The 14,990-nt window shown below is 43.2% G+C and overlaps 1 protein-coding gene across 7 annotated transcripts in view; it reads right to left on the bottom strand.

Moving 5' to 3' along the window:
• The window catches only part of LOC144506355 (ribosomal protein S6 kinase alpha-3), a 113,385-nt gene extending 98,804 nt beyond the window's left edge, over nt 1–14,581 (bottom strand). For 2 of the 7 annotated variants that reach the window (XM_078232349.1, XM_078232352.1), the window contains exons 1-2: nt 14,145–14,581; nt 12,339–12,479 (exon numbers count right to left, since the gene is read on the bottom strand). In XM_078232349.1, coding sequence (XP_078088475.1) covers nt 12,339–12,479; nt 14,145–14,204 — 201 coding nt within the window. In that variant the 5' untranslated portion in view covers nt 14,205–14,581. The remainder of the gene's footprint in view (nt 1–12,338; nt 12,480–14,144) is intronic. The other 5 variants (XM_078232353.1, XM_078232355.1, XM_078232350.1 and 2 more) reach the window with 4 other exon arrangements.
• Between the last annotated feature and the right edge of the window lie 409 nt (nt 14,582–14,990).

The raw sequence follows: 14,990 nt of genomic DNA, 5'->3' as shown, positions 1-14,990 counted from the left end.
GCAGCAGTGCTAACCACTGTGCCACCATGCTGCCCATTAAATAGCCAAAGAAGCTACTCAATGCGAGGGCTATTAGGCATGGGTAACAAATGCTGGCCATGTCAGCACTGATCACATCCCTTGAAAGAATAAGTGTTTTGATCAGTTAAATATTTCTGAAGTGTAGTTACTATTGTAATGCAAGAAACACAGTAAGCTCCTACAAATAGCAATGTGATATTGACCAGGCAATCTGTTTTAATGGTCTTGCTTAAGGGATACATATTGTAAATATGTCCTCGGCCAACCATCTTCAGTTGCTTCATCAATGACTTTCCTTCCATCATAAGGTCAGAAGTAAAGATGTTTGCTGATGCTTGCACAAATGTTCAGCACCATTTGTGATGCCTCCAATACTGAAGAAATCTGTGCCCAAATGCACAAAGGTCTGGATAATATCCAGGCTTGGGCTAATAAGTGGCAAGTAACATTTGCGCCACACAAGTGCTTGGCAATGACTGTGTCCAACAAGAGAGAATCTAACCATCATCTCGACGTTCACTGGCATTGCCATCGCTGAATCCCCCACTGTCAACATGGTTACCATTGAGCAGAAACTGAACTGGACTACCAATATTACTACAAGAGCAGGAGAGGGGCTGGGAATCCTGTGTGTTACTCATCCCTAATAGCCCTCGAATTGAGTAGCTTCTTTGGCTATTTAGTGGGCAGCATGGTGGCACAGTGGTTAGCACTGCTGCCTCATAGCGCCAGAGACCCAGATTCGATTCCAGCCTTAGGTGACTGTCTGTGGAGTTTGCATATTCTCCCAGTGTCTGCATGGGTTTCTTCCAGGTGCTCTGGTTTCCTCCCGCTGTGAAGATGCCGGCGTTGGACTGGGGTAAACACAGTAAGAAGTTTAACAACACCAGGTTAAAGTCCAACAGGTTTATTTGGTAGCAAAAGCCACACAAGCTTTCGAGGCTCTAAGCCCCTTCTTCAGGTGAGTGGGAATTCTGTTTTAGAGCCTCGAAAGCTTGTGTGGCTTTTGCTACCAAATAAACCTGTTGGACTTTAACCTGGTGTTGTTAAACTTCTTACTGTGTTCCTCCCGCTGTCCAAAGATGTGCGGGTTAGGTTCATTTACAAAGAACAATATAGCATAGGAACAGGCCCTTCGGCCCTCCAAGCCTGCACCGATCATGTGTTCCTAACTAGACCATCCTCTATTCCCAGTCTGTTCATGCGGCTATCTAGATAAGTCTTAAATGATCCTAGCGTGTCTGCCTCAACCACCTTGCTTGGTAGTGCATTCCAGGCCCCCACCACCCTCTGTGTAAAATACGTCCCCCGCATATCTGTATTGAACCTTGCCCCCCTCACCTTGAACTTGTGACCCCTTGTGTTTGTCATTTCCAACCTGGGAAAAAGCTTCCAACTGTTCACCCTATCTACGCCCTTCATAATTTTATAAACTTCTATTAGGTTGCCCCGCAACCTCCATCTTTCCAGGGAGAACAACCCTAGTCTACTCAATCTCTCCTCATCGCCAAGACCCTCCATACCAGGCATCATCCTGGTAAACCTCCTCTGCACTCTCTCCAAAGCCTCCACGTCCTTCTGGTAGTGTGGCGACCAGAACTGGACGCAGTATTCCAAATGTGGCTTAACCAACGTTCTATATAACTGCAACATCATATGCCAACTTTTATACTCTATGCCCTGTCCAATAAAGGCAAGCATGCCATATGCCTTCTTCACCACCTTTTCCACCTGTGCTGCCACCTTTAAGGATCTGTGGACTGTGTGTCTATACTAATGGTAAGTTTATGTTGAGTCTGTACCATGGTAAGTTGCCCCGTAGTGTCCCAAGATGTGTGGATATGGGGGATTAGCAAGGTGGAGTTACTAGGATAGGGCATGGTTGGGATGATCTGTCAGAGTCGGTGCAGACTTGATGAGCTGAAAGGCCTCCTTCCGCACTGTAGAGATTCTATTTCAGAAGGCAGTTAATAGTCAACCACTGTGGGTCTGGAGTCACACGTGGATCTGGAGTCACACATGGATCAGACCAGATAAGGATTGCATTTTCCTTCTCTAAAGGACATTAGTGAACCAGATAGTTTCAAGGTTATTACTAAGACTAGCTTTCAATTCCAGATTTGTATTAATTTAAATTCCACCAGCTGCCATGGTGGGATTTGAACCCCTGCGCCCAGAGCATTAGCCTGGGTTACTTGTCCAGTGACATTACCATTACATCACTAACTCCCCCATCTGGCTTCCTTTCATTCTACTGAAGGAATAAATGAACAAGGTAAGCATTATTAATGATAAAGCATCATCAACGAAAAACATTCCAAAAGAAAACAGCCAATCTCCACTACAAATAAAAACAAATCACATTTTGTGGAATAGCCTGCTAACAGATCAAGTCAGGAACAAAATAAACAAGGCTATTTTGAATGCAGGACATAAGCTTGCTGCTCCCCAGTTTGACTTCTTGTCTCTGAAAACACCAGAGTTGTTGCTAACGCTTATTTCAGATTCTAATGCAATGGATGCATAATGAGTAGGTTTCCTAAGATTACTTTACTGACCATCACTTGTCAGACAAATCTAAATGCTACGAAAATGTTTTGACGTTCAAAAGGATGGGTTCCAGTTCAATAGACTGGGACCAATGTTCTCACAGGTAGGTTCACTACTATGGTTGGGAAGGTTTAAACTAAATTGGAGTGGAGCTGCACCAGTGCATTCAAGTAGAAAAAAAAAGTGCATAAAGGAATGAAAAATGTTGGATAGTACTAGAGAAGGAAGTTGTACCATATTAGAAAACAGTGGACCAAGGAGGGCTGGGAAGAATACAAAGGTAAGCCTTGAACTCACATTTGTAATCACAGAAGTGTGGTGAATAAGCCTGGTGAGCTACAAACACAAGTGGCATGTGAGAACATCAAAATGTTCAGAAAAAATAGGGAAGAAAAGTGAAAGATGGGATGGTAGTTCTGATTAGCGAATGCATCGTAGTACTGGAGAAGGAGGATATCATTAAGAGGGCAAGTACAGAATGGAGAAGTAAAATGATATAATCATATTACTGGATTATTATATTGGTCTCTAAATAGAGAGAAAGATAGGGGAGCAAATCTGCAAGGAGATCAAAGATGTGCAAGAACTATACTGGCAGACTTTATTATTCCAGTTTATAATGACAAGGGAAAACATTTCTGAAATGTTCTTTGTACAGTACATTCATGGCCCAATAAGGAAGGAGGCCATGCTGAATCTAGTGCTGGGGAATGAGGTGGACCAACTGTCTGTGGGGAAACACTAGTAAGAGTGACTATCGTAAACAAGGTTTAGATTAATAGTAGAAATGGGCAAGGAACAAGCTAAAGTGGAACTTCTAAACTGGAAGACAGCTAACTTCTATGACAATGAGGGGGGCATCTAGTTAGAGTAAAATGGAGCCAAAGACTGACAGTAAAAACCGTATTGAAAGATTGGGTGATCTTTAAGGAGAGATATTTTAAGTGCAGCTTCAGGACATTCCAACAAAAGGGAAGGATAGGAGAAAGAAAAAAACTGTTGGATGAAAAGATGAAGAAAATGATTAAAATTAAAAAAGGGCATATGATGTCCGTCAGATAAATTCTTCAAGTGAGAACCAGGTAAAATAAATTGAAAGTGCAAGTGAAGAGGAAAAATGATGAGCAAAGAGAAAATGAGACAGAATCACAGTCGTTGATGCTTAAAATGGATCCCAAGATGCAATGGGAAGTGGGTCAGAGATAGCAGAAAGGATTACCATAATCCGACAATCTTGCCTAGATATGGAGAAAGTGGCAGAGGATTTGAGCGCAGCAAATGTGATTCTTTCTTCAAGAAACAATACAAGAATATCACTAGCAACTACAGGCCAGTCAGTTTAAAATCAATAGTGGGTAAGGTCTTAGAAACAACAATCGGGCATCTGGAGAGGTTTGAGTTCATAAAAAAGATAGCCAGCCTGGAATAGTAAAAGACAGATTTGTGCTGGACTAAGCTAATTGAATGTTTGAGATAAGAATGATGATTGATTAATGGCCTGTACTTCGCTGCAATGTTCTATGTTCTATATGTTCTTTGTTGCTTTTATGGATATCAAAGAGAACATTTGACGAAGTACCACCTCAAGGGCTGATTAACAAAACTGAGGTTCATGAAATAGAAGGATTGGTGTCAGATTGGATTTTTAAAAAAAATCAGCTGAGTGTCAGGAAACAGCGAATCAAAGTAAATGGCTATTTTACAGGCTAGAGGACAGTAAACAGTGGGCTCCCCCATCACCCAAGGGTCAACATTAGGACCACTACTTTTAAATAGACATACATGACTTGGGATATTGGAGTAGAGAGTAAAATTTACTAATGATACCGAACTTGGAGATATGGCAAATTGTGAACATTATATAACTCAATTCTAACAGGACGCAGGTAGGCTGGTAGAATGGGCAGATAGAATACAGTGAAATGTGGTGCTATGCATTTTAGCAAAAGGGATACAGTAAAGGCAATATTGACTAATTGGCACAGTTCTAAAGGGTGTGCAGAAACAGAGACACCTGGGGTTCGTGTGAATAGATCTTTAAACATGGCAGGATATATTGTGAGGGTAGTTACCAAAGTATATAGGATCTTCAGCTTCATAAGAACATAAGAAATAGGAGCAGAAGTAGGCCATCTAGCCCCTCAAGCCTGCCCCGCCATTCAATAAGATCATGGCTGATCTGAAGTGGATCAGTTCCACTTACCCACCTGATCCCTATAACCCCTAATTCCCTTACCGATCAGGAATCCATCTATCCATGATTTAAACATATTCAACGAGGTAGCCTCCACCACTTCAGTGGGCAGAGAATTCAAGAGATTCACCACCCTCAGAGAAGAAGTTCCTCCTCAACTCTGTCCTAAACTGACCCCCCCCTTATTTTGAGGCTGTGCCCTCTAGTTCTAGTTTCCTTTCTAAGTGGAAAGAATCTCTCCACCTCTACCCTATCCAGCCCCTTCATTATCTTATAGGTCTCTATAAGATCCCCCCTCAGCCTTCTAAATTCCAATGAGTACAAACCCAATCTGCTCAGTCTCTCCTCATAATCAACACCCCTCATCTCTGGTATCAACCTGTTCATATACAGGGATACGGAGTATAAAGTTTCAGCATATCTTTCATACTTTCGTAAAATTCTGGTTAGACCACAACTGGAGTATGACATCCAATTCAGGTCACCTAATGTAGGAAGGATATTTTGCATACAAGTGATAATGACCTGGAACTTGCTGCTGATAAAAGGTGGTGAAAGTGGAGACGATCAAAGATTTCAAAAGGAAATTGTAAATAAACCCGCAGGGATAAGCAGGGGAATGAAACTGAGTGGATTGCTTGAGCGCTGGTCTAGTGATCCTGTGCCATAATGATGAGTGCCAACATTTGCATTTTCTCTATTCCTTCTGAGTGATTATAAATAACCCTTCTGACTACCTCTCCCTCCCCCACCTTTTTATGCTTTTGTTTTAAACAATCAATCACAATGTTCTGATTAATTATACTGCTGCACAGTATAGACATTCTGTACATCACAGAATCAAACACATTGGTTTCTTTTTATGGACAGTGGAAATATTTATGGACAATGGATACTTAGTCGACAGAAGATTGCTTCCAACTTCAAAATAAATTCTATTTTAAAGTCAGCAGAATTTAACAATTAAACTGTTTCAAAATGCATGACAACAACTGAGTAGGTCACGAAGCACTAAGTAGGAAAAACCAAAAGGCACTCATTTAAAGTTACAAGTGAATAACCAGCAAGATGGGATGAGCTGTTTCAACGTTCATGACAAATGAATCACCTGCCAGATGTACCCATTGTAGTTTTGCATCGGGACACATCCAACAAGCCTCTAGAGGGCAAGACACCAAATTGATTAAAGAACTCCATCAGGCTTTTTTTTCCTATATTCACTAAAGGTGAACGACTCCGATCACTGAAAATAAAACAATCAAGCACCGACTCACTCTAATCTTTCTTTCTTCAAAGATTAAAGTATTGCTTCCAGTTCTGGGTGCGCATTTTAGGACAGATGTGAAAACATTGGAGGGAATGCAGAAAAGATTGACAAGAATGGTTCTAGGTATGAAGACTTGAGTTATGAAGATAGACTGGAGCGGTTAGGACTATTTTCTTTGGAGGAGAAGCTGGAGAGGAGATTTGATAGAGGCATTCAAAATCATGAGAGGTCTAGACAGTAGCTAAGGAGAAACTGTTCCCACTAATGGAAGGCTCAAGAACGAAAGGGCACAGATTTAAAGCAATTTACAAAAGAAACAAAAGCTATGTTGAGAGAAAAACAAACATTTTCACAGAGCAAGTCGTTACAGTCTGGCATGCATTGCCTGGAAATGGGTTCAATCGAAACATTCAAAAAGGGAGTTAGAATTATCTGCAAAGGAAGAATGTGCAAGGCTACAGGGCAAGAACAGGAGAACTGCACTAAGTAAACTGCTCATTCGGAGAGCCAGTGCAGGCACTCAGGACACACACATTTAGGCTGATATTCTAAGATTTGAGAAAAAAAGCTAAGTAACAAACCAAGCAGAGAAAATAAACATTAAAACTTCAGACTGTAAAGGGCTCCTTCCCCAGGTCAGGACCAAGAGAAAACATAGGAATTGCTTGATGAAAAAGACTTCATTCATCTAATTTGCCATTCGTCTTCCTGGTAGTCACATGAAATGATAATGGAGTTGTTGATTAATCAATCAACCTTTTAATTAGTGTAGAGCAAACCCAGTCAGGATGTAAGGAAGCTGCGAGTGTTGGAGAGCTTCGTGAGCCATAAATCCAAAGTTACCTGCTCCAAACATGCAAATTGCCATTATTGTCATGCCTTCAATTACTGAAGGGCGAGGCAAGGAAGTGGGGAGAAGAGAAGTAAAACAAAAGGTCAAAAAGAGGAAAAGGAGAAAGGATTGTAAACATTTTAAAAAGGACAAACTGCAAGGGGCAAGATGAGTGGGATATGTGCAGAATGTGACACTGGAATCATAGAAATCATAGAAATCATAGAAACCCTACAGTGCAGAAGGAGGCCATTCGGCCCATCGAGTCTGCACCGACCACAATCCCACCCAGGCCCTACGCCCATATCCCTACATATTTACCCGCTAATCCCTCTAACTTACACATCTCAGGACACTAAGGGGCAATTTTTAGCATGGCCAATCAACCTAACCCGCACATCTTTGGACTGTGGGAGGAAACCGGAGCACCCGGAGGAAACCCACGCAGACACGAGGAGAATGTGCAAACTCCACACAGACAGTGACCCAAGCCGGGAATCGAATCCAGGTCCCTGGAGCTGTGAAGCAGCAGTGCTAACCACTGTGCTACCGTGAATCGCATCACGAGGGACTTTTATTTTTTTCAAAAGCATTCCAGTTAAGAATGGGTGCTTTGGATGTGAGCATTGTTGGCAAGACCCAGCTTTTGTTGCCCATCCTGAATTGCCCAAGTGAAGGTGATGAGACATCATCTTCTATGAAGGTACAGTAAATAATTAGGAAGGCAAATGGAATGTTGACATTTATTGCAAGGGTAATATAATATAAAAATAAGGAGGTTTTACTGCAGCTGTGCAGGGCTGTGTTGAGAACACATTTGGAGTACTGTGTATAGTTTTGTTTCTTTATTTGAAAAAAATATAATTGCTACAGAAACAGTTCAGAAAAGGCCTGCTTGACTCATTCCTGGGAAAGTGAGGGGTTATCTTATGAAGAAAGATTGAACAGGTTAGGCCTATAACCACTGGAGTTTAGAAGCATGTGATCTTATTCAAATTTTTAAGATCTTGAGGAGATTTGATAGGGTAAATGCCGGAATGATGTTTCCACTTAAAATCATAGACTCCCTACAGTTAAGGAGACCATTCGGCCCATTAAGCCTGCACCAGCAACAATCCCACCCCGTAACCCCATATATTTATCCTGCTAATCCCCCTGACACTAGGGTCAATTTAGCATGGCCAATCAACCTAACCCGCACATCTTTGGACTGTGGGAGGAAACCGGAGCACTTAGAGGAAACCCACACAGACACAGGGAGAACGTGCAAACTCCACACAGACAATCATCCAAGGCCAGAATTGAACCCGGGTCCCTGGTGCTGTGAGGCAGCAGTGCTAATCACTCTGCCACCGTGCCGCCACTTGTGGAAGAGACTAGAATCAGGGGACACAGTTTAATAGAAGTCTACCATTTAAGATGGAGATGAGGAGAATTTTTATCTCTCAAAAAATTGTTAGGATGTGGAATTCTCTTCCCCAGAAAGTAGTGGAGACTAAGCCATTGGATTTATTCAAACCAAAGTTAGACAGGTTTTTGATAGATGAGGGAGTCAAGAGTTAAGGGGGACAGATGGCAATGTGGATTTGTGAGACAATCAGATCATCCATTATCTTATTGAATGGTGGAGCAGGCTTGAAGAGCTATTCCTGCTCCTAAGCCCTATGTTCTTTTGTGTCAAGGCTACAGCATGTAGAAGCTCCTAGATAACATTGTGATCCAGGACATGTCAGCAGTAAGGGCTTGCAGTTTGAGGAACATCAGCTCTGAGACATTGAGCTGAAGGCTAAGCTGCAAGCTCTGTGACACATCAGGGACAGGGAAAGTTACCCGGATGCTCTGTACCAGAAAGTGGTCACACCTCTGAGTATAGGGCATTCGGATTTAGTCAGTGATCAGGGACAAGAGGGTGTGACTTTGGTGAGACAGGTAAAGGGATCAGAGGGCAGGAGTACAGGCATGGGAGCCTCGGGCAATTGTCCAATAGGTTTGAGGTTCTCTCAGCTTGATTGGATGAGAACAAGGACTGCAAGATGGATGAGCAACCTGACCATGGTACAGAAAGCCATTCAAGTGGGATGAGCAAAAATGAATGTCATGGTAATAGGGGACAGTGGTTTTTTTATTCATTTACAGATGTGGGCATCATTGGCTAGGCCAACATTTATTGCCCAGCCCAATTGCCCTCAAGAAAGTGGTGGTGAGCTGCCTTCTTGAACTGTTAGTGTCTGCAGTGTAGGCAGACAGTGGCACCCACAATGTCATTTGGGGGAGGGGGAGGGAATAGATACTGTTCTCTGCAGCAAAGAGGGAAAGTTCAGATAGCTGTGTTGCCTGTGGTGCCAGAGTCCAAAACATCTGCTCAGTGCTGGAGCATTGGAAGGGGGAGGAAAAGGTTGTCACAAACATACCAATGATATAGGCAGAAGTAGGAAAGAGGTTCTGCATAGAGAGTGTGAGGGGCTAGGTATTAAATAGAAAAGCTGAACCTCAAAGGCTATAATATCGGGATTATTACCTGAGCCATGTGCAAATTAGCATATGGTACATGAAATTAGATAAATAAATATATGGCTCAAAAGCAGCGGGGAGAAGTGGGTTCTAGTTGTGGGGCACTGCGAAAGTGGAGACTGCATTGTTCTGACAGTTGGCACCTGAACCATGCTGGGACCAGTGACCTTGTAACTGCATAGTGAGGAGACGTTGAAAGGGTTTTAAAATAAATGGTGGGGACAAGGGATCAAATGTGGAGAGGACATTTCCTCTTATGGGCGAGTACAAAGCTAAGGGGCACTGTTTGAAAATTGGGGATCATCCTTGTAGAATAGCAATCAGGAGAAATTCTTCCCCTCAGGATAGGACTGCAACTTTGGAACTCTTTCAGAATGCAGTGGTATCAGGGGGCACTGAATATTTCTAAGGCAGAGGTAGACGGATTCCCTTGCTTAACAAGTATCTACAGTTATTAAGGGCAGATAGGAATGTAGAACTCAAAACAGATAAACCACAATCTTTTTGATGGTGGAGCAGTTGAGGGGCCAAATGGTTTACTTCTGTCCCTATTTTGTATGCTCTTGAACTACTGAAAAACATCTAGTGTAGTTCTAGCCATCATAGTTAGGAAGGTTTTTGACCCTGTTCCAAGCCAAGATGTTGAGACTTTTTAAAGATTATTCATTCATGGGATGTGGGCAGCACTTTCTCAGCCAGGACTTATTGTTCATCCCTAATTGCCCTGGAGGTGGTGGTGAAGTGTTGCCTGCCGCAGTCCATGTGTTCTAGGAACAATGCTGTCAGAAAGGTCCAAGATTTTGACCCAACTTGGAGGCAAATGTGAAGGCAGTGGTGTTCCTATGCATTTACTGCCCTTATCCTTCTAGCTGGCAGAGGTCATGGGTTTGGAACATAGAACATTACAGCGCAGTACAGGCCCTTCGGCCCTCAATGTTGCGCCGACCTTTGAAACCAATCTAAACCTACATTATTCCAATATCATCCATATGTTTATCCAATGACCATTTAAATGCCCTTAATGTTGGCGAGTCCACTACTGTTGCAGGCAAGGCATTCCACACCCGTACTACTCTCTGAGTAAAGAATCTACCTCTGACATCTTAGAAACTTAGAAACCCTACAGCACAGAAAGAGGCCATTCGGCCCATCGAGTCTGCACCGACCACAATCCCACCCAGGCCCTACCCCCATATCCCTACATATTTACCCACTAATCCCTCTAACCTACGCATCCCGGGACACTAAGGGCAATTTTAGCATGGCCAATCAACTTAACCTGCACATCTTTGGACTGTGGGAGGAAACCGGAGCACCCGGAGGAAACCCACGCAGTCACGAGGAGAATGTGCAAACTCCACACAGACAGTGACCCAAGCCAGGAATCGAACCCAGGTCCCTGGAACTGTGAAGCAGCAGTGCTAACCACTGTGCTACCGTGCCGCCCCTTCTATCTGTCCTATATCTATCACCCCTCAATTTAAAGCTATGTCCCCTCGTGCTAGCCATCACCATCTGAGGAAAAAGGCTCTCACTGTCCACCCTATCTAATCCTCTGATCATCTTGTATGCCTCTATTAAGTCACCTCTTAACCTTCTTCTCTCTAATGAAAACAGCCTCAAGTCCCTCAGCCTTTCCTCATAAGACCTTCCCACCATACCAGGCAACATCCTGGTAAATCACCTCTGCATCCTTTCCAATGCGGCGACCAGAACTGTACGCAATACTCCAAGCGCGGCCGCACCAGAGTTTTGTACAGCTGCAACATGACTCCTGGCTCCGAAACTCAATCCCTCTACCAATAAAAGCCAACACACCGTACGCCTTCTTAACAACCCTATCAACCTGGGTGCCAACTTTCAGGGATCAATTTCTGATCCAAACCACTAAATCACCCTCAATCCCATGCGTCCGTATTTTCTGCAATAGCTTACCGTGGGGAACCTTATCAAACGCTTTACTGAAATCCATATACACCACATCAACTGCTTTACCCTCATCCACCTCTTTGGTCACCTTCTCAAAGAACTCAATAAGGTTTGTGAGGCACGACCTACCCTTCACAAAACCGTGTTGACTATCCCTAATCAAATTATTCCTTTCTAGATGATTATAAATCCTCTTATAATCCTGCCAAAGGAGGCTTGACAAGTTGCTGCATCTCAGAACTACTCATAATCCAAGCTACCTACCAATGTCAAACAGGTCAACATTGTCTACCTACAGGGCACAATTCCCACTATCCCAAGGTGATGACAATATGCAAGTAAGAGGGTTTAGCCTATGCTATCAAGCAATTTACATTTCCTCTTATGGCCCACAGTCCCCAAAATTCTATCCATACAGACAATAGAAATTTCATAGTCCTGAGACCTCCTGTGAACAGCATAGGGAGATCTTCAGGTCTTTAATTTAAAATATTAAGCATACATTAGTGCCTTAGTTAATTATAAGCTTACATTCCAAGTGGTTTATTAAATTATTAGCCTGTTCTGTAAAGAGTAGTTCCAGAAAATAGCTTCCATCCAAACAGAAAATGATGTGACAAACTTAGTCAAGTTATTAAAGGTAACTTAGTTTGTAAATTAGCCCCAGCTTGAATAGTTGGTTAAGTTCGTCAAAACACATTCTATTGCAATGCTAAAGTAGAAATTCAAACTATTTCTCAAGTCAGTATTCTATTCAAGTTCTCTAAAGCCTACAACAGCATCCACAGGATGAATAGTGGCACTGGACCATATAAATTGCACATTACAGATGCATCTGGGCACAATTTTATAATTTTCCCTCCAATAAATATCTGCTTTCCATCCATCACAAACACAAATGCATCTTCTACTTTCAATTGCAAGTCATTTCCAGCACTCAGTTTAGACTTTGAATCGTGTATTAATACATCACTCTTATTCGCATTTTTAAAAAAATCAATGCAAATTTTATAGAGAAATGCTCCAAAGTATACCTCATACTGTAGAGAACTGCTATGTTGTGCGGCAATACTAGCCTGACATCGAATGGTGAAGTCACGCAGTGTAGTGCCCCTGCTTGGGCCCTCAGTTGGTTTCTGGCTGTGGAGAGGTTTACATAGGGGAAACGATGGTGACTGCGAGGCAAGAAAATACATAGAAGAAAAGCTTCATCTCTTGAAAAATCTAGTGTACAATTTCAGGCAAAGTGTTTACAGTAAGGTAGATTTTGCAAGATTTTTAGAGTATTAAAAAGGGAGTTATCACATTTTCATACCTACAGATTTTATGGCAGTTGATAGACATTTATGCATATCTTAGGTACTGTATATAACAAAAGGGACAAAAATCAGAACTACGTACAAGAGAAACAATTATGCCAACCCACTAAACAATGCAACGGCCTTGCGGTTTTAGGGAAAAGTCATACTACTTAATCTGGCCACACATGAAATTATACTTACTTTCATGTCAACCCTTCCCACAACCTTTAAACTACCCAAATACAGTGTTATACCACTCATGTTTTTGCTAATTAAAACATACAGAATATAGGATAGTAGCCATGACTTTTTGTCAACTTACATTAAAAAATCTAAAACATACCTCCAGTTTATAACATAAAGATTATCAAATCACTACCCCTAACTCATTTGCAGCCATTATCCCACCGTTGATTATTTAACCCAAATAAAATAGATACCTTAAAAGTTCTCACTGTGGCAACTATTTCATTTTATATGCTTAAATGGTAAATAAACAGCACATGCTCTTTCAATTTGGAATTCAGAAGACAACATGGTATCAGTTTTGAAGTCCAACACCTTAATGAAACAAAGACTTTTACGTGCAGTATTATCAACCTTAGACACACCATGTCATGAGGCTAGGCAGCAAGCAAGTTGCACAACACATTTCAAAGTAACTTCTAATGTGGATGGTCATTTGTATGTCTCTTTGGCTAATGAGGGATGTCAGCCACATAGATCCAATTGTTTAAAAAAAACAAAAAAGTAAACTTAACAATTAGCAAAAATAATGTAATGGTCCAGTTTTTGACCAAACAGGATCTGAAATTTTAGGATCTGGCAACCAGTGGAAAATTGCAAAGATTCTATTTTGCAGTCATAGTGCAGAACTTTTAGAGAAAGAAAACAATTCAAAGGAAGTTGTTGACGTGATTGCGTGAGATGCTTTCTGCGACAAACTTCTGGACAAAAGTAGAAGGTCAAGACATCAAGTTTACACTTTAAACCCTGTCCAAACATTTCAACAGCAGCTCGTTTTTTTTGTTCAGGGCAAAAGAAAGGCACGATCATCAGAATCCACAGGTTGACAACGTTTTCACTTTAATTTTTTTGTTTAAACTGGGGGGAAAAGAAAAGAGAAAACAAGAGCTGAGAACAGACCAGAGTATTAAAACACTGAAATGAAAACGCTGAACGTGGGAGTTTGACAGGACTCTGAGACTGATAACCAGACATTTGGTTTGAACAGGACGGTACTTGAGCGGACATGTCCCCAGCCCTGGGATAGTTCCCAGCCGACAGGAAGACAAAACCCTTTACCTCACAAGAGACACAAGGTGATTGATCCAAACTCTTCACACACAAACATGATCTCCTCACTTTTAATCAGGAAAGAAAAGGATTAAGGGGATAGTTTGGGAATTTATTTTTCAAAAAGGTGAAGGCTGGCTGGCTAGCTGGCTGGGCGGGGGGGGAGGGGGAGAAGGAAGAGAACGGGAGTCAGAGGGAGGACTAGGACTAACCCGGCCTGAGGGACTGACTCATTGCGCTTACCTCTCTCTCGTTCTCCACAGCCATTTTCTGCCAGGGGTCCACCAGCTGAGCGAGCGGCATCTTCGCAGCCGGACCCGACCGCGCGCCCGTCAGCCTCGCCGCCGCCGGCAGCGGGAGCGAGCAGCGGGAGCGGGCAGCGGGACCGCGCCGGGCAGCCGGGCGGCTCGAGCTCAGCCCAACTCGCCCACCGGAACTGGCGAGGGGGCGAGCGCCGACTCGACGGACCGTGAGGGAAGGGAGGTGAGCCGGGCCGGTGGGCCTGGCTAACCCCGCGTCTTTGTTGGCCTGGGTGCCCCACGCTCGATCGCTCGTGCTCTCTCTCCAGCCGTCGCCCTCATAAGCAACGTCTTTCCTGTTCGCTAACACTTCCGCTCTCAATATGGCGAAGGCTCCCAGATACTACCTGTGTGCCAGAGCGAGGCTCCCGGCGTCACCGTGACGGCAGCCGCTGGGGGGCGGGGTCAGCGCGGAAATGGGCAGGGCCATCGCCAGGTGAATTGGCCGCCAAGTGGCAGGAATGTGTCTCTGCACCCCCCACCTAGAACAACTGGTTCACAATTCAACAAACCTTCCTGCTCTTTGCACTGGGCTTGGTGCATTGTGATAGGGATTTGATTTATTACTGTCACACGTACTGGGATACAGTGAAAAGTATTGTTTCTTGTCATCAGAATCCCTACAGTACAGAAGGAGGCCATTTAGTTCATCGAGTCTGCACTAACAACAGTCCCACCCAGGCCCCATCCCCACAACCCCATGCACTTACCCTACTTAGCTCGTCCCCCTGACACTTAGGGGCAATTTAGCATAGCTAATCCACCTAACCCGCACATCTTTTGGACTGTG

The sequence above is a fragment of the Mustelus asterias genome, chromosome 17 (genome assembly GCF_964213995.1).
Source record: "Mustelus asterias chromosome 17, sMusAst1.hap1.1, whole genome shotgun sequence".
Taxonomy (NCBI): Eukaryota; Metazoa; Chordata; class Chondrichthyes; order Carcharhiniformes; family Triakidae; genus Mustelus; species Mustelus asterias.
Note: the sequence above shows the minus strand (reverse complement) of the source record. Positions and strands in the feature narration are given on the sequence as shown.